Genomic DNA, 18,962 nt, shown 5'->3' on the forward strand with positions numbered 1-18,962 from the left:
TCATTTGTTTCTTGATTCATCATTGCAAATTCAAGTTTTTTTTAATTCTGCCAATTATTTTTGCTCTTCAGGCCTTAAATTCTGCTCTCACAATAGTCATTTCTCTTTTAAATCACTCAGGAACAGCAAGTTGTGGTTCCATTTTCACCTCATATTCTACAGGGTCATCTGTCCCATCAAGTGTTGAATTGTTTCTCTTTCTTTTGTGGTATTTATTCATTGATGCTTGAACTCATTTATGAGACCTGGAATCCAAATATCCTTCTGCTGTTAATGTTTTCTCTATTGATTTATCTATTTATGCTGAAAGTCTCTGAGTTTTCTTTCTTATGAGATCTTTGGTTATTTCAGTCCTTCCCCCCACCCCGCCATTTTCCCTTTATTGCTCAATTTCTGACTCTGTCCCCTCTGGTGGTGGTTTCCCCGGGAGCTGAATCTCATAGGGTTTCAGCTTCCTCCCATGGTTTGCCAGCATAGATCACTGCTCCATGACTTTTGGAGGGACAGATCTGGCCCCACTTGGATGCTGGGCTCTTACCCTCAAGCTTAGTGGAGTGCCACACAGGTTTCCTCTGTATCTCCCACACCGCACCCCCCCCCCCACCCCCCCGCCAACCTTCCAACTCAGTGATGTTCTGGCCTCTTCTTTCTGCTCCTTGGTTCTCTGTCCCAGCAGAACAGAGAGAGCACTGCCAAACTGATGCTACTGCAGCCTTGGCTGATTTTTATTCTTTGGAATTTGGATCTCCCTTCTCTATAAGGAAGAGAGGAGCAGGAGAGGGCTTGGGGTATAGGTTGTACTCTATTTCTTTTTTTCCCTTTCAATTAAACAAATATTTAGGATTTTATTTTTCTCAATTACATGTAAAAACAATTTTTTAAACATTCATTTTTAAAACTTTGAGTTCCAAATTCCCTCCCATCCCAGCCTTGTTGAGAAGACCAGCAAGCCCTGGTTATACATGTATAGTTATGGAAAACATATTTCCATATTAATCATATTCTGAAAAACACAGCCCCCCAAAAAATAAAAAACAAAAAAACAAACCCTCAAGAAAAATAAAGAAAGTAAAAAAAGTATGCTTCAATCTGTATTCAGACACCATCAGTTCAGCACAAGTCCTTTAGAGTTGTCTTGGATCATGTATTGTTGAGGACAGCTAATCATCTTATGATATTTCTGTTACTTTCTACACAACACATTTCACTTTGCATTAGCTCATGTAAATCTTTCCAGGTTTTTCTGAGTGCATACAGCTCATCATTTCTTATAGCACAAATCACAAAGCACAATTTGTTCAGCCATTCTCTACTTGATGGGCATACCCTCAATTTCCAATTCTTTGCCACCAGAAAAAAGCTGCTGTACATAAATATTTATGTACATACATATCCTTTTCCTTTTTGTTTTTTTATCTCTTTTTGAATACAGTCCTAGTAGTAGTATGGTTGTACTCTATTTCAAACCTAGATATGTGTCTTGCCCCTTTCCTTCTATTTCTTTACTCTCTTGCAGAGACCTTTTTATTTTTCAATTTTAAAAAGTTTCAGTTCTAAATTCTCTCCCTCTCTTCTCCATCCATTGAGAATGCAAGAAATGATACTCATTATATATGAAGTCATGCGAAACATTTCCACATTAGCCATGTTGCCAAAAAAATAAAAAGGCAAGAAAAAGAAAGTAAAAAAATGCTTCAATCTGCACTCAAGAGTTCATCAGTTCTCTCTCTGGAGGAAGACAGCATTTTTCATCATGATTCCTTTGGAAGTACATGGATCACTGTATTGATCAGAGTGGTTAAGTCTTTCACTGTTAATCATTATTATAATACTTCTGTTATTATGTAGATTGTTCCCCTGGTCCTGCTTACTTTACTTTGCATCAGTTCATATAAGTCTTTCCAGGTTTTTCTGGAGTCATCCCCTTTATTACTTCTTACAGCACAATAGCATTGAATCACAAATATACATCCAACTTGTTTGGCCATTCCCCAGCTGATGGGATGCCCTTAGTTTCCACTTCTTTGCCACCGCAAAAAAAAACAAAACAAAACAAAACAAACAAACAAAAAAAAAACCTGCTATAAATATTTCTGTATATATGGGTCCTTTTCTTTTTTCTTTAATCTCTCTGAGGCACAGCCCTGGTACTGCTGAGTCAAAGAGTATATGCAGCTTTATAGCCCTTTGGGCATAATTCCAAATAGTTCTGCAGAGTGGCTGGACCAGTTCACAGTGCAGTAGTGTACCTATTTTTCCACATCCCCTCCAGCATTTATCATTTTCCTTTTCTACCATGTTAGCCAATCTGATAGGTACGAGTCAGTACCTCTAATTATTAGTGACTTACAGTATTTTTCACATGACCATTGATAGCTTTGATTTCTTCTGAAAACTGTTCATATCCTTCAACCATTATCAACTGGGAAACAAATGGCTCTTATTTTTATAAATTTGGCTCAGTTCTCTATATATTTGAGAAATGAGACCTTTATCAGAGAAACTTGCTATAAAGATCCCCCTCCCCACCTTGGTTTCCTGGTTTTTTTCCCTTCTAATTTTGGCTGGATTGATTTAATGTAATCAAAATTACCCATTTTACCTACAATGATATTCTTTATCTCTTGTTTGGTCATAAAATCTTCCCTTATCCATAGATCTGACAGGTAAATTTTTCCATGCTCTTCTAATTTGCTTATATCACCCTTTACGTCTAAATCACATACTCATTTTGAACATATCTTGGTATATGGTATAAGACGTTAGTCCGGCGGTGGGATACCTGTGGCCTTCTAGATCCTTGGGTGTAACCTTCTGACTGAGTCCAAGTTTTACAGAACAAATCCTTTTATTAAGGGGATTTTTTTTCTGGTTTCAGTCAAAGGGCCACACTTGAAGATCTAGAGGACCACCATGTGGCCTTGAGGCTGCAGGTTCCCCACCCCTGCGTTAGAACAGACCTAGTTTCTACCAGATTGTTTTCCAGTTTTCCTAGCAGTTTTTGCGAATAATGAGTCCTTGCCCCCAAAGCCTGAATCTTTGAGTTTATCAAACACTAGGTTACTGTGGTCATTTACTGTGTATTGTGTAACTCTTTTTTTTTTGCAGCGGGAGGGGGGGGGAGAAGGCAGTGAAATTGGGGTTAAGTGATTTGCCCAAGGTCACACAGCTAGTAAGTGTGTCAAACGTCTGAGGCCACATTTGAACTCAGGTCCTCCTGACTCCAGGGCCGGTGTTGTACTCGCCATGCCACCTAGCTGCCCCTGTATTGTGTATTTTAAGAGAGGCAGCTGGTGGCTCAGTGGACAGAGCACTGGACCTGGAGTCAGGGAGACCTGAGTTCAAATCCAGTCTTAGACATTTCTTGTGTGTGACCCTGGGCAAGTCACTTAACCTCTGACTGCCTGACAAAATGGATCCACTGGAGAAGAAAAGGGCAAACCACTCCAGTTTCTTGGCCAAGAAAACCCTAAGTGGAGTCATGAAGAGTCAGACATGTCTGAAACAAGTGAACAACATTAGATATCTAATCTATTCCACTGCTGAACCACTCTGTTTCTTACCCAGTATCAGACTGTTTTGATGATAGTACAGTTTGAGATCTGGTACCAACAGGCTGCAGGCATACCTTATTTTATCATGCTCTGCAGGTACTGTTTGGTTTTTTTTTAAACAAACTGAAGGTTTGTGGCAAGCCTGTGTGAACAAGTCTCTTGGTGCCATTTTCCCAACAGCATGTGCTCACATCGTGTCTCTGTGTCACGTTTTGGTAATTCTTGTCGTATTTCAAACTTTTTCATCATTATTACGTCTGCCATCTATGATCAGTGATCTTTGATGTTACTATTGTAATTGTTCTGGGGTGCCACAAACCACGCCCATATAAGAGGCAAACTTGATTGATAAATATTGTGTGTGTTCTGACTGGACATTCCCCCATCTCTCTCCCCCTCCTTGGGCCTCCTTATTTCTTGAGACACAATAATTCTGAAGAATATCACATAAACTTAGCTGATAAAGCAGCAGCAGGGTTTGAGAGGGCTGACTCCAATTTTGAAAGAAGTTCTACTGTGGGTAAAATGTTATCAAATAGCATCACATGCTATAGAGAAATCTTTCATGAAAGGAAGAATCAACCGATGCAGCAAACTTCATTATTGTCTTATTTTAAGAAACTGTCACAGCAACCCCAGCCTTCAGCAACCACTACCCTGATCAGTCAGCAGCCATCAACACTGAGGTGAGACCCTCCACCAACAAAAAGATTCTAACTTGCTAAAGGCTCAGATGATGGTTATCATTTTTTAGCGATAAAATTTTAAATTAAGGTATGTTTTTGTAAAAGACATAATACTACCGCATACTTAAAAAGATTATAGTATAGTGCAAACATAACTTTTATATGCACTGGGAAACTAAAAAATTCATGTGACTTGTTTTATGGTAATCTTTGCTTTAGTGTGGTGGTCTGCAACCGAACCCGCAATATCTCCAAGATATGCCCATAGTGCTTTGGCCTACCTATGAGTAATTAATATTTCTCCAATTGTTTAGATGTATTTATTTGTGTGAAAAGTGTTTTGTAACTGTGTTCCTTTGGTTCCAGTGTGTGCATTGGCAGGTAGATTTCCAGGTATTGTATACTGTCCGCAGTTATTTTAATGGAATTTCTCTTTCTCTCTCCCCTCCTTCTGGGTTTTGTTAGTATTGTATAGAAATGCTGATGATTTATATGGGTTAATTTTACAGTCCTGCAGAGATTTTTTGCAGCTCAGAACGCAACCAGAAGATATGGAAAGTCTGAATATTAGTAAGAGAAAAGGGATGATAGAAGGGGAATTGCTCTTATGTGTTTATTTTGGGAACCAATTTCTTCTGTATTGTGGAAATGGCTGCATCCTCCTGTCAGAATGTAAGTTGGTTGAAGGAGGCTGTTTTTGCTTTTGTATTTGTATACCCAAAGCTTAGAACAATGCTCTGCATGTAGTAAGCACTTAATACAGGGTTTCCCACCTAGTGTATGACTATCTTCAGAGGGTTATGAGAAGCCTGTTAAAGAAGTATGGGGAGTACTTAGCAGATAACTATATTATTCTACTGAAATATTCCAAAAGTAGTAGGGTTAGTAGAAAAAATTGAATTGTGAAGAAGCAAGGTATGAGTACGAAAGTGAGGGAGCACTATAGTACGTCTGCAAAATCTGAAAGAGACTGCAGATGGTCTAATACCTACTGACCGGACCAAATGGAGTTTTGGATATAAAGATCTTTTAATAGTAAGCTAGGGAAAAAAATCAGTGACAGTGACCCAGTAAAAGACCAACTACCTGATTTCTGCAATAATCTGGAACACTAAAGTGATTTCCAATCAATAAAGTCACAAAATTGGTGGCATAACCTTGAAGAAGCATATTCCATCTTACCAAGCATGCTCACACTTCCATTTATAACTACTTATGTCTGTGAATTAGAACTTCCTGTCTCATTCTCAAAGAGGCAGCTCAACATGATACGTGGCTCTTTCAATAACCACACTGAGACTAAAACTGTTAGGTGCCAAGGAACAAAATCAAGAGTCTCAAATTAATTTGACTGTTCTGAGAAACATCTAACAAAATTAAGAAACTAAAAATTTTATGTACTTAAGTTTTCTTTATGAAAAATTAATCTCTTATTTCTCATATTAAATAGTTTACTGAAAGCCAAGGGGTAGAGGGACAAAAAAAGGTTGGAAACCCATGGGTCAATAAATGCTTTTTTCATTCATGATTGTAAAACTGCCCTATAAATTGATCTAAGATTTATCGCCTTTTAGTATTGTCTTTATATAGGCTGTTGTAGTCATTCTCTTAAAGCCCAACTCAAAACCCTGTAAGAAGTCTTCTTTGATCTCCCCATTTACTAATGTTCTCTTCTTTTAGACCTTAAAAACATTTTTTAAGGGAGAAAATCACAAAACTGTGCTACCTAGGTCTGCTACAACTTTATGTTACATAATTTCAACTGGGCCCTCATGAACCTGAGGTGATCCTTTAACACCTCCCTAAATGAGTCACTCTATCACAATCATCACAGTGGCTTTCAATCCCTCCTCAAACTTTACACAGCCTCCACTTCTTCCCACCTCTCAGCTAAGGATTTTGACTCATACGTATTTCACTGAAAAAGCAAGGCCAAATCGTGGAGAGCTTCTCCCCTCATCTTCCCCCATCACTCAGATGCCTTCTATAGCTTTGTCTTCCTTTACCCAGGTCTCATTGAAGACACAGCTCTTCTGGCCAAGAAACCCTTTATGTGCTCAAGTGATCCCATTCCATCTCATCTTCTCCAGGAGATTACCACCTCTCTCATCCCTGTTCCCTCTTATCTTTAATCTCCCTTCAATCAACTGTTTGCTTCCCTATTTGCCTCCAAACATACCCATGTCTCCCCGATTGTCCTATGTGCCCCTCCCCTTCTTGAGGGGGACCTTCTACAATAGGTGCCTCCATTTCCTTTCCTTTCATTACCTTCTTAACTCTTTTCAGTTCTGCTTCTGATCTCATCATTCAAATGGAACTGCCATCTCCAAAGTTACTATGATTTCTTAACTGCCAAATCTAAAGGACTTTTTTCAATCCTCATCCTCTTAACCTCTGACATTACTGATCACTCTCTTCTCCCTCACACTTTCTTTTCTGTAGGTTTTTGTGATAATATCCTGGTTTTCCTCCTACCTGTCTGACTGCTTCTTTTCAATGTCCTTTGCTGGATTCTTGTCTATGTCAAGCCCACTAATGGTGAGTATCCCCCCAGACTCTGTCCTGGGCCCTCTTTTCCTCTCCTTCTATACTATTTCATTTGATGATCTCCTCAACTCTCATGGATTCAATTATCTTCGCTACGATGATTATTCTCAAAGATACTTATCCAGCCTGAACCTCTCAGCTAACTTGCATTTCTAATGTCCTGGTGGATCTCAAACTCCAAACTGAACTCATTATCTTTCCCTCCCAAACCCTCCTCTCTTCCAAACTTCCCTATTACTGTTGAGGGTACCACCATGCTCCCAATTATCCAGGCCACCAACCTAAGTGTCATCCTCAACTCCTTAATCTCTTTCATTGCCATTCCCTCGCAGTCCCATTCCAATCTGTTGTCAAGGCCTGCTGACTTGACCTTTGTAGCATCTCTTGTATACTCTGCCTTCTCTCCTCTGACAATGGCACCTTACAGGTCCTTATCTCCCTAGACTTGGACTATCACAATAACCTTTTGGTTGGTCTCCCTGCCTCAAGCCAGCCCATCCTCCACTCAATTGTGAAGCTGATCTTCCTAAAGTATGGGTCTGATCATGTCACTCCCATATTCAAGAAACTCCAGTTGCTCCTTATCAATTCCAGGATCAAATATAAAATCCTTGGCGTGGCATTCCAGTGACACTGGCCTCCTTGCTGTTCCATGAACAAGACACTCCATCTCAATTCTCTGCCTTTTTACTAGCTGACCTCCATGCTTGGAATTCTCTCCCTCCTCATTTCTACTTCCTGACTCCCTTCAAATCTCAGCTAAAATGATAACTTCTAGAGAAGACATTTCCTGATCCCCCTTAATTCTAGTTTTTTCTCTCTGTTGGTTATTTCCAACTTATCCTGTATATAGCTTGTTCATACATAGTTGTTTGCATATTGTCTCCCCATGATATTGTAGAGTGCCTGAGTGAAGAGACCTTTTTCTGCCTTTCTTTGTATTTGTAGCACTCAGCACAGTGCCTGGCCCTTAACAAATGCTTCAGGACTGACATGCATTATTTTGCATTATAGTTATCTATGCATCTGTTGAATTTCTTGTGAGCAAGGATCATGTCGACTAAATTTTATATTTTCATTTAATGTCTAGCACAGCCCTCTATATGAAGCATAGTAGGTATTTAATCAGTGTTTTCTGATTTGAAATGAAAATGCTCAAAGTAAACAACGATTGCATATAGCCTTTTCATAAAACAAAAACAAACCAAAAAATCCACAACACTTCTCTTAAGCCAAGCTCATTCATGACTAAATTATACATCGACTTATTTTAAGGTACACAAGAAAGTCTCCATACTTCTAAATGTTTGGTTTCTAAAAAACTCACTATCCCATCAGACAACCTATCTATTCCAACTCCACAACAGTTACTGTTGGTGAATCCTGTGAAAAACCATCTTGTGTTCCTTCTGGATCTACTGCTGGGATTTACTAACAAAAGATTCTCACACTTGGCCAACAATAATTGAGGAGGCCAGTGTGAAAACAAAGATGTCTTTTCTAGATAATTGTGTTATATAAGCTACTCAAAAGAATGATTCATTTCCAATTTAAAGATAATACAAGAGTGAAGATCTGCCCAATGATTAAAGATCAACTAGCTCTAGACATATGTTATCTTCAAGTGCTTAAAATTTTTCTGTAAGCAATGATAATCAATGCGAAAGTTCAGAATAATTTTAAGGACCTCTTTTTTGGTAGCACTAAATAATTTCTGGATGAAAAATATGCTAGGCTTAATTTAAACCATACAACTCAGTAGGAAGTGTAGTGTCGCAAAGGAAGCACTGCATTTGCAATCAGGGTGCCTGGGTTCAAATCCAGGCTATAGCACTTACAGGGCAGCTTGTTTTGGCCCCTATGAAGCTCAGCGTCCTATAAAATGAAGAGGTGGAACTAGATGACCTTAAAGCTCTTTCTAGTTCTAAAACTATGATATGATGACCTGGTTACATGTACTATGTGTGAGAACATGCTAGGTGGCAGCCATGAAGATAATTTAACTAATAAATGACAAATCAAATTTCTCCAAGATTAGCTGCAGACCACCCTCCTGAAGTCCTCCCCTGATGCCTCATTGTGGCATGGAGATGACCCTGGACTGGCAAAAATGGCTTTAGTGGAACACAAGTTCTGAAGGACTCTCTATCAAGCTGAAAAGGCTCAGAATAATGAACTGTTTGTCATTTGGGAATCAGCTTAAGGTCACAGAATTGTGTCACCAGGTTGGCTATAGAGGGATGAATTTTTTTAGCCAAAACGACTCTTTAAGACGTTCTAGGAGGTTGTAAAACATGATGATAATAATAATAATGGTGATGATGAATAATAGCATTTATATAGTGCTTTAGGTCTGAAAAACCCTAACATGTTGACTCATTTGATCTTCACAATAACTTCGTGAGGAAGGTCCCCCATTTTAAAGATGAGGAAACTAAGCAAGACAGAGGTTAAGTGACTTGTTCAGGATCACACAACTCATGAATGTCTGAGGCAGGACAGATCTACCTGACTCTAGGTCCCATGATGGAACTCTGCACCCCTTAGCTACCTAAATAGTGGTAGCTGAACTTTTTGGACAGACATAGTCAACTCCACTGTTCAGGTGCTCATGGACCAGGTCCCGAGCTTCTCCTCTTGAGATGTCATATTAGAATTTCCATCAAAGGCTATGCTGGAGCAAGGAGAAGGAATCAACTTCAGGCGAATTAGTTTTGCTCTTTGCTTAAGTAAAAGTTATTTGGGTGGAAAGGCTGAAGTAATGGGCTAAAAGGAAATCTGTACATTCCAATCACTTATACTAACTCATGATTCTAGTATAGAAAAAATACTGCAAGTTGACCATAGCACAAATCTGTCTGTAATGGTTACAAGTCTGACCAAAAAAACCCTTCAGTCCTTAACTGGTTACAAACCCTGGCAGATGGTAGCAAGCTCTGGCTGATGTGGCTAAAACAAAATTCTTTATGATAAATATTCAGTTAAATGAATTTTTTTTTTAATCTGCACATGAGCAAGATTCTGTCTCATTTTTAAAAAATTAGAAAAGCTACTCAAATTCAAAGTCTTGGTAGAAATACAAGCGAGTATATGATTTACTTATTTTGGAAGAAACCTTATGAAAAAGGAAGAGTGTGTAAATGCTTCCTAGCCCTATTCAGAGTTTTAATTGCTTGTCAGTCTACAATATTAAGAAGTTCTAAGTTCTCTTGTAAACTTACCATCTTCTTTCCTACAGAGACAGAGAAGGTCTGCTATGTTGTACCTAGATTTCTAAGCCTTTTAATCCCTATGAAAAAAATCTCACAGTGATGATGAGGAAACATAGTTCCTCTTAATGACCTCTGTCGTAGGAGACATATTTTAAATTATGATTCTTCACATTTACAAACAGGATACTTTGATACAGAGGGATTTAACTACAAAATAAGCACCGTATTTCTTGGTCATAAAAAAATGAAAAGAAACTCACCTCTCTTTTCTTCTTCCCGTTTTAATTTATCTTCCTCTATTTCTTTGGGTAACTTTTCCTTTTTCTCCTTCTCCACATCATTATGGAGATGCTTTGTTGTATAACTGAGTGCTGGGGAGAGAAGGATCTCTCCGTTCTTGCAGAGTTCGTCACGGATTTTAATAAAGAATTGCTGAAGCTCTACTGCATCTTCATATATTTCTGAATCCGTCCTGGAAGATCACAGGGTACATTTTCAGTTGAATTTTTATCATTACTTTTCCTTTCCTATCTTTTCTCATCCATGTCAAATAGCATTAGAATGAGCATTTATTTTGAGTGATATTAAATACAATTCAGGGACAGGGAAATAATGTGGACACATTTTGAAAGTATTGCTAAAAAAACGGCTCTTACCTATTTAACTACTATTTGTAATGTGGTCTATCCACTTCATATCATATATGGACATATCTAGCAAACAGACAGATGGCCTCTCAAGTTGAAAGGAGAATTCAAATTCAAATATTCAATGGTAAATCATATGTTTTCGTTATTATGAGGTTTTGTTATGAGGCTTGAGAGGGCTTTCGGTACAAAATACACCAAAATCCAAACACACCAAAGCTAAGCATCTAAATGTTTGTTACACAGGACATATACTACTAGATTTTACATAATTCTCACTAAATAGCTAACTTAGGCTCTTTGACTCTATAAATTATCCCTTAATTAGGGAGCAGATGATAAAGTGAGCTTGTAACCTTTCAACCTTCCTTGTTTGTAACACTGGCTGTGTGGGCTAGTGGCATATATAGTGATATTCAAAAATGTGAGTTATAAGACAAAGAATTAGAAGGGGTTCTGATAAGTTATATTAGAAGGGGTTCTGATAAGTTATATAACTTCAAGAAAGGCAATTTATTTCCAAATACCAGTTTTCATTTTAGTTTCATTGTTGTTAAGGAAAAATAGTGTCTGGACAACTGGGAGGTTGTGAGAGTCTCAGAAAGGCTAAGTGACTTGGTCCATGGTCATATCACCATAAATGCCAGGCTTGATTCACACCCAGGTGTCCTGACTCAAAGTCCTATTCAACACTATGCTATCATGTGACCTCTAGCAGTCTGCTAAACTTTTTGTGGCATCAGTTTCCTCATATAGAAAATGAAGTGGCTGATATAAATATAAATGCACTTTGAACATTAGGTCATGAAAGTTATCCAAAAAGCTAGCTGCTAGTCCAATATTCTATTATGTAATTATGGAATCATTTTATCAAGATATAAGGAAAGGACACTTCTGTGTCTCTGTATCATCATGAGAGGAGCTGGGGGGTGGGTAGAGAGGGGAAGGAGAGGCTTGTTTTTATTAGCTATGACAGTGCTGTTCCTGGGACAGGGACAGTAGCAATGTACACAACAGGGTTAGGTCACAAGTGCCTCTAATCAGAGGAATTAAAAAAATAAAACTACCACTAAGCTATTACTTGAAACTTAAACTGTTTTCTTAAGAACAAACAGAAGAGTATGGTAAAGAACTTAATGAGGTTTTGCTTGAAACACAATCCTTTCTGGATACAGAAGTAGTGATCACTTTTAGAAACACTGAGAGTCATGTTTTTCAGGATAAGTGTTATGGGTACATATAAACGCCAAATTCACCTTTCATGCATGTTTTGGGTATTCTGAAATCTAGTTATCAAAAACATCAAATGGATAACTGCAGGTACATAGTTTGTAGTTTTAAGTTAAAAACTAATTGTGTATTCAGTGACTACATCTCAGAATAGGCTGGTAACTCTAATAGAAGAACTCTTGTGCGTGGGGATGGTAAAGAAGCTTTCTTAGTGTAAATGGCACCAGGTGATCAACAAATGAATGTTTAAAAGAAAGCGAGTAGAACAATGAGCTAGCTTTCTGTGGGAAATGGTTGTTTTTTTTCATATTCAAAGGAAAAGTGGAATAAAAAGGTAAAAATAAAACACCCGATTCTGTATTCTAAGGCAAGCATTTTGGTTACTTTGTGGGAAACCTTTTCAAAGGAAGCAGACAATCTGAAAAAGAAATGGTAGATTTTTTAGGGTCCTTGCCATACTTCCCTTGTCCCTGAGTTTCTGTGTATTACGCAGGTCTTAGCCGTAGAACTCTCAAAGCAACAGGGTGGAGCACTTACCCTGAAGCAATGCCAGCAGATGAAGGTGGAGAGTGGTCAACTATATGAAACTACAGATCAAGCAGAAAATACTAGACATTTTTCTGGAAAGTAATGAAGGGTTTCCTCTACGAGTCACCCTTGTACTTTTACAAAATGCTACAGTTATCTCATCCAAGTATCAACTCTGCCAACGTAATGAAACGCAGAGGGCCAAATGCCTTTAATCACCTACGTTGGTCGTCATCTTTTAAAACCTTTTTGTTCTACTAAATTCATTTTTCAAATCGAATCATGAAACTCCTTGACTGAGCTCTGAATCATTCCCCTGCTTGACCAACAGACATCTACGGAACGTCCGCTGCGTGCAGGTGCTGGGATGAAATCCCGTAGATGGAGAGTGGGAGATGAAGAGTTTACCAGCTAGGCGGTGAGCAATAAGGAAGATAACCGCGATAAAAGTAACTAGCTAAAAAGGACGCCTCAAAGCTAGGAAAGCCCGCAGCGCTCCTCAGATGCTACTTGTTGCCCAACTATGCATTTATGGATGATTCTTCTAATACTGTACCAGACGACTAACAAGAGTCCCCCTTTCCCTTCTTCTCCCTGAAGAACACGTTCTAGTTTTACTAGATTCACGCAGTCTGTGGATTTCACCTCCCTAAAAACTGTTATGTCATCGTACAAATCTTCTGCAACGAGAACATCACCGAACAAGACGATTCAGGAGATGCAAAGAAGCGACGCAACAGTCTGTGTGTCTAAGTGCAAGCAATCTCTGAAAAAACCTGCTAGCAGCAATTAGCTTGGAAAACACTCGTAAGCTGCTGAAATCTACGGGGGAAAGACCCTTAAATTAGGGACAGGGATCCACATCCAGAAAAAGAAATACGGAGTGAGTGAGGATCGAAACATACTATTTGCTCTCTTTTTCGTTTCGTTTGGTTTTTTTTTCTTTCTCATGGTCCTTCCCATTCATTCCAATTCTTCTGTACAACATGACTAATGTGACAATATGTTTAATAAGAAGGCGTATGTAGAGCCTATATCAGATTGCATGCCATCCTGGGGAGGGAGATGGGAGGGGGAGAAAATTTAAACCTTATGGAAATGAATGTTGAAAACTAAAAATAAATACATTTAAAAAAGAATAAAAAAAGAAATTGGCGTCAGAAACTTGTGACTCCTGTGCCTATTAACAGCTTTGTTATGGGAGGAAACCTGAGCTTCAGCGTCTTTGTCCGGATGAGATCAGGGGTTCTTAACTTTCCTTGCGTCTTCTTGGCAATCTGGTAAAGCCTGCGGACTCCTTCTCAGAATATTTTTAAAAATAATGATGATAATAATAGTAACTAGTGTTTACACTGCGCTTTACAACAACCCTGAAAGCTAGGTGTTATTATCATTATTGCTACTATTCCCCAGACAGGTCAGGTGACACGTTCAGGGTCACAGAGCTATCTGAAGCTGCATCTGAACTCTCGTCTCCCTGACTCCAGGTCTTGCGCTCTATCCGCTGCATCGTCTAGCTGCTTAATACATAAAATAAAATAAGATTATAAGCGTGACTAATTATATTGAAACGATGTTATCAAAACATTAAAAAATGAAATTTATGAGAGTTCATGGACACCTTGAAATCTATCCATAAAGGGGAGGCCACAGACCCCAAATTAAACACCTTATACTGGATGATCTTTAAAGTTCCATCTAGTTCTAACCCATATGTCAAGGTTTTCAATCTACTTAAATAACACAATGTAGTAGAGGGTGAATGTTGGAGTCAGGAAGACCGAGATCAAATCCTGTCTGACACACGCTAGTTATTTATTAGCAGGGGTGTCATCTTCCTCTCAGTGCCCCAGGCAGATCTCTACAAGTACATTTCAGGTAAACAGCAGATCTGCCTCAGTGGAGGGAGTTCCCCACACTGATGAAATCCTAGCACTAGCACGACAACCTCCCTCCAAAACAACAACCAGCAAACTCTTACCAAAACCCTAATGTAAGAAAAGTCTCGGCAAGGAGGTATTTCCTATAAAGTGCAAAAAGCAGCAGGTTATCCCAGTGAACGACTGTATCATTCACAGATGTAAAGGAAAGACAATCTCCGGAGGCAGCCTCTAAATGATCCAGAGGGCATTTAGCCCATGTCACACCTGAACAGGGATGCCCTCTACGACATCTCTAACAAGTGGTCATCCAGTCTTCACTTCAAGGACAAACTACTACCTCTCCAGGGCTGGACTCGGACTCAGGAAGAGAGGAATTCGAATCCTACTTGAGACCCTGGACAAACCACTTAACCTCTGCGTGTCTCAGTTCCCTCATCTGTAAATGAGGATAATTAACAGCGCCACCTCCCAGGGTTGTTACCAGGATAAAATGAGATCATATTTATAAAGTGCTATATAAATGCTAGCTATCACCACTATCACCAGCACGACCATTATTACTACTACTAGACAGCCAACTCTATTTTTGGAAGTTCATTCTCTTTTCTATATAACAGCCCATTATCTAAAGAAAGCAATAAATATAATATTTAAGTATCCTTTAGCTCAGAGGTTCTTAAATTAGGCTCTACAAACTTTTAAAATAAATATCTTGCTAACTATGTTTCAATGTAATAAGTTTCCTTTTTAACTCTTATGTATTTTGTTTTATGCTTTTAAAATAATTATTCAAAAAAAGATCCACATGTTTCACCAGACAGACTTCCCAAGGGGTCTATGACCTTCAAAAAGGTTAAGAATCTCTGCTTTAGCTCTTTACCAAGAATTCCTCTCTCCTCTCTCCATCAAAATATGCTGAGAAGCCACATGGAGCACAGGAAAGGATCTTCAGCCGAGTCCTAAGTCTGAGATCTGCCTCTTGGCGTTGCCTCTTCTCAGCTCTGTGACTTTGGGTAAGTCCTTTTCCTTAAATGGCAAGTCCATACTTGGGTTCAAAAAATCAACTGCACAAGAAAGACTTGAGTTTACATGAAAGAAGATCTGGTGATCTTAGGATCCACCACTAACCAGGCTGCCTTAGAAGCTGGTGGGCTCTCTCCACTGGAGCAGCACTTGTTGGGGATGTTGTCGAGGGGTGTCTTGGGCAGGTTGGACAGCCTTTGTGCTTCTTCCAGGAGCCTCAGAACATGCCAGCTTTTCTGGCTGTCATGTCCTATTGCTGTTGTTGAAGATGGTGACACTAGTATCTATCACATGGAGTACCTAAAGCACTTTATAGACATTATCTCATTTGAGCTTCAAAATAACCATCTGAGGAAGGTGACATGGTAATATTACCTCCATTTTATGCAGGAGGAAACCGAAATGCAGAGAAGGTTAAGTGGCTTGCCCATTATTAGACAGATGGCAGATATCACAAACAGGATTCAAACCCAGGGCTTTGTGGCTCTAGGTCCAGGGCTCTTTCCACTATACCAGATCTAGCTCTGCCTCTTTCATTTTCTATTTGTGCAGCTGATTTAAAAAAAAAAAAACTCGAAGTACTTCATATTTATCCCTATCAAATTTCATTTTGCTGGTCACTCATTCTGGTCCAAGGCTCCTAATCTGAAGTCTGTGAAATTGTTTAAAAAAATATTTCCGTAACTGTTATTTCAATACAATCGGTGTCCTTTGTAATCCTTTGTATTTTATATTATGCATTTAAAAGCATTATTCTTAGAAAGGGTTGCAACAGATTAGCCTCCCAAAGAAATCTCAACACAATGGAGGTTAAGAACCTCTTCTATATGGAAGAGATCTTTTTAGATCCAAAGTATTAGTTCTCCTTCCTCACTTCTTGCAAGTCTGAGAAACATTTCAATTTATGACTCACCAATGTTCAGCAGCTGTGAAACTCAGCTGGGGAAAAGGGACTTGCCCAAGGTTATACTGCCAATTAGAAGAAGGATCCAGATTCAAATTTAGGTTTTCTGATATACCACATAGACTCTAGATACTGGAAGTGACATTGAGTAATGATCTCTAAAAGATCCTTAAATCTTATATTTATTGCTTCATTTAAATCATTTAATGAACTCATGTCAGTATGAAGTACACTAAACTTGGCTCTTAAAAAAATCTGTGGAAAAGAAAAATCTTTTATAGTGAAAAAAGACTACTAATTTTAGTCTAATTTTCAGAGAACACTGCATTAAAGCTTATGATATATTCTTATACTGTTAGCTTTTCAAGCCCTACACAAGCTGGCTCCAATCTTTCTTTCCGGACTGAATGGACATTATTCTGCATCCCACACTCTGTGATCTGGAAAAAATGGCCTCTTCTCTTCTTTTTACCCAAAGCAAGCCCCCAAACCTCCTTACTTAGACTTCACAGAGTTCTTCTCTTCCTTTAAAATGCAGCTTAAGCAATATTTTCTGCATGAAGCCTTTCTTGATTCCCCCAGTGGCTAGCGCCCTCCCTCCCAAACCATCCTGCATATGTTTGTATTTATTAGCTTAACATTTATGCTGCATATATTTTATAAGTACTTGTCTCCATTGAAACGTAAGCTAATTGAAAACAAAAATTGCTTCATTCTTTGTACTTATATTTCCAGTGCCCAACAAAGTGCCTGCCAAAAGTAGGCACTTAATACATTCTTTTCAATTGGTTGTATTTAATTAATACAATCTATGGGATATATTTTTGGATTTGTATTCGGTGAATTTTTAAAAGGCATTTTGTAAAATGGCTTTATTTTAGCTCCCACGTAAGAGAAATGTTTCTCCTTAATGCTTGTTTTCTGATTTTTAACTGTCCTTTCTAACATTAATCTCACCATAAGAAATATGAACTCTGTTCACCCTCTTTTCCTGGACAAATTACAGTTGTCCTCCAAATTTACAACCGGAGTTTCAGAATAGAATCCCTCCATCAGATATGGGTGCCAGAACTCTCTTATCTTCTAAAGAATATGAAACAAAGTTACACAAATGCAGAACAATTTGCTGCCCTCTGAATAAAACTTACTTGTCTTCCAAAGGAAATAGTCTAACTTACCGATTCATTCTTCTTGCCCTTTCTAGCACGTCAAACATCTGTTCTTGAAATAAGTCCAGCCTGCGATAGCGATTATTTTCAACATTCTTTCTAATTATATCAAAAGTCAGAGGGGGTTTGTTTGGGAAACTAGGATCCACAGAAGGGATTTCAGCTAAGGAGTCACTGTAGCACCTTCCCTCATCATCCTGATGGCTCATTACAGACACAAAAAGATTGTGGATAAGCTCCTGGATAAGGAGTGTCACGTTAGGAACATGAGAATCCTCATCGCCTTCTATGTCCCTTCGAGTTTCAAGCAAGACCTTATGCAGGACCAAGGCGTCTTTGTAAATCAGGGATTCAGGCTCATTGTACGTGCAAGCATTATTGAACATCATGACAAAGTCTTCAACCATGGAGTCTATGTCTTGGTACTTGTTAGCCATCATGTGGCTTCTGATCTTTTCCATGTCCACGGGCTTTTTGATGGTCAGATAGTAGTCTGGCAGCTCTGATCTGGAAGGGAGTCTCAGAAAGATGGCGCTGAGGCGGCGGCCCCGCTTATCTGTGTAGTTCTTTACCGCTTCATACACCTCATTTAGTTTCTGTTGCATTGGTGTCATGTATTTTGACTTTTTAGGAGAAATGCCACTCTTTCTACCTAAAAAAACAGTTTCAAAGGTTACATGAGCAGTAAAATATTTCCATTTCTCCCACAGCCTACCCTTTCCCTGCTGTGGCTCAAGTACCTGAGTAAAGATAGGCTAGATAATTTTGGGACAAATCTGATTATTTCGATCCCCGTCTTTTACCTACTGATTATTACCTTCACAAATACATATGCCCTATGTTAGTGGTTCCCAACATTGGAGTTGTTGCAAGGAGCTCAAGAAACCATATGCAAATCCACAAATAAACCAAAATACCCCTATGGGCTAAAAGTACTGCAATATATACAATATTATTTTTCAAATATATATATACTACTGTGATTAGAAAAATACATTTTCATTTAAAAGCTTTACTGGATTCACAGTAGCTTTCTGTCATTAAGTATTTTTATACTATTTGTACTATTTATACTAATTGTACAACTACAAATATATAAGGATTAGTGAACTTCTTTGATGTACAAAAAGGATGTTCATTCAAAAAGGTTGGGAATTACTTTCCTAAATGGTTTTGCTGCAGAAAATTCTCAGTTAAATGAAAAATAAAGATGCTAGGATGGAACTCCCCCTTCTACCAGAAGAATATGTATGATAGTGGTCAGTGTTAGCTGCCCTACTACTGAAGGTCCAGGAACTTTCTGACAATTCTTACAAAGTTCGAGACAGGTAGGAGGAGTGTGCAGAGAACTGGGCCACATGAAAATGGAACTTTCAATCTTGACTCACTGGTTTACTTACAGATTAGTTCCTTTTCCTCTCAAAATGCCAATTTTCTCCCCTCCAAAATTAAGGATAACTCCTCCTCCCATCTACCTCTCATAAGCATGTCAAAAAACTAAAGATGAGGTCAGACTGATCAGTGATCTGAGCTGGTCTGAGAGGTGTCACACAATAATGTATTCATGTTACAAGCATAG

The 18,962-nt window shown here is 38.6% G+C and overlaps 1 protein-coding gene across 13 annotated transcripts in view; it reads right to left on the reverse strand.

Moving 5' to 3' along the window:
• Positions 1 to 18,962, reverse strand: part of PBRM1 (polybromo 1) — a 121,654-nt gene that overhangs the window by 34,961 nt on the left and 67,731 nt on the right. For all 13 annotated transcript variants that reach the window (XM_036737790.1, XM_036737788.1, XM_036737782.1 and 10 more), the window contains 2 exons: positions 17,393 to 18,035; positions 10,260 to 10,471 (listed from right to left, as the gene is read on the reverse strand). In XM_036737790.1, coding sequence (XP_036593685.1) covers positions 10,260 to 10,471; positions 17,393 to 18,035 — 855 coding nt within the window. The remainder of the gene's footprint in view (positions 1 to 10,259; positions 10,472 to 17,392; positions 18,036 to 18,962) is intronic.

This window comes from Trichosurus vulpecula, chromosome 9 (assembly GCF_011100635.1).
Source record: "Trichosurus vulpecula isolate mTriVul1 chromosome 9, mTriVul1.pri, whole genome shotgun sequence".
In the NCBI taxonomy this organism is placed as follows: domain Eukaryota; kingdom Metazoa; phylum Chordata; class Mammalia; order Diprotodontia; family Phalangeridae; genus Trichosurus; species Trichosurus vulpecula.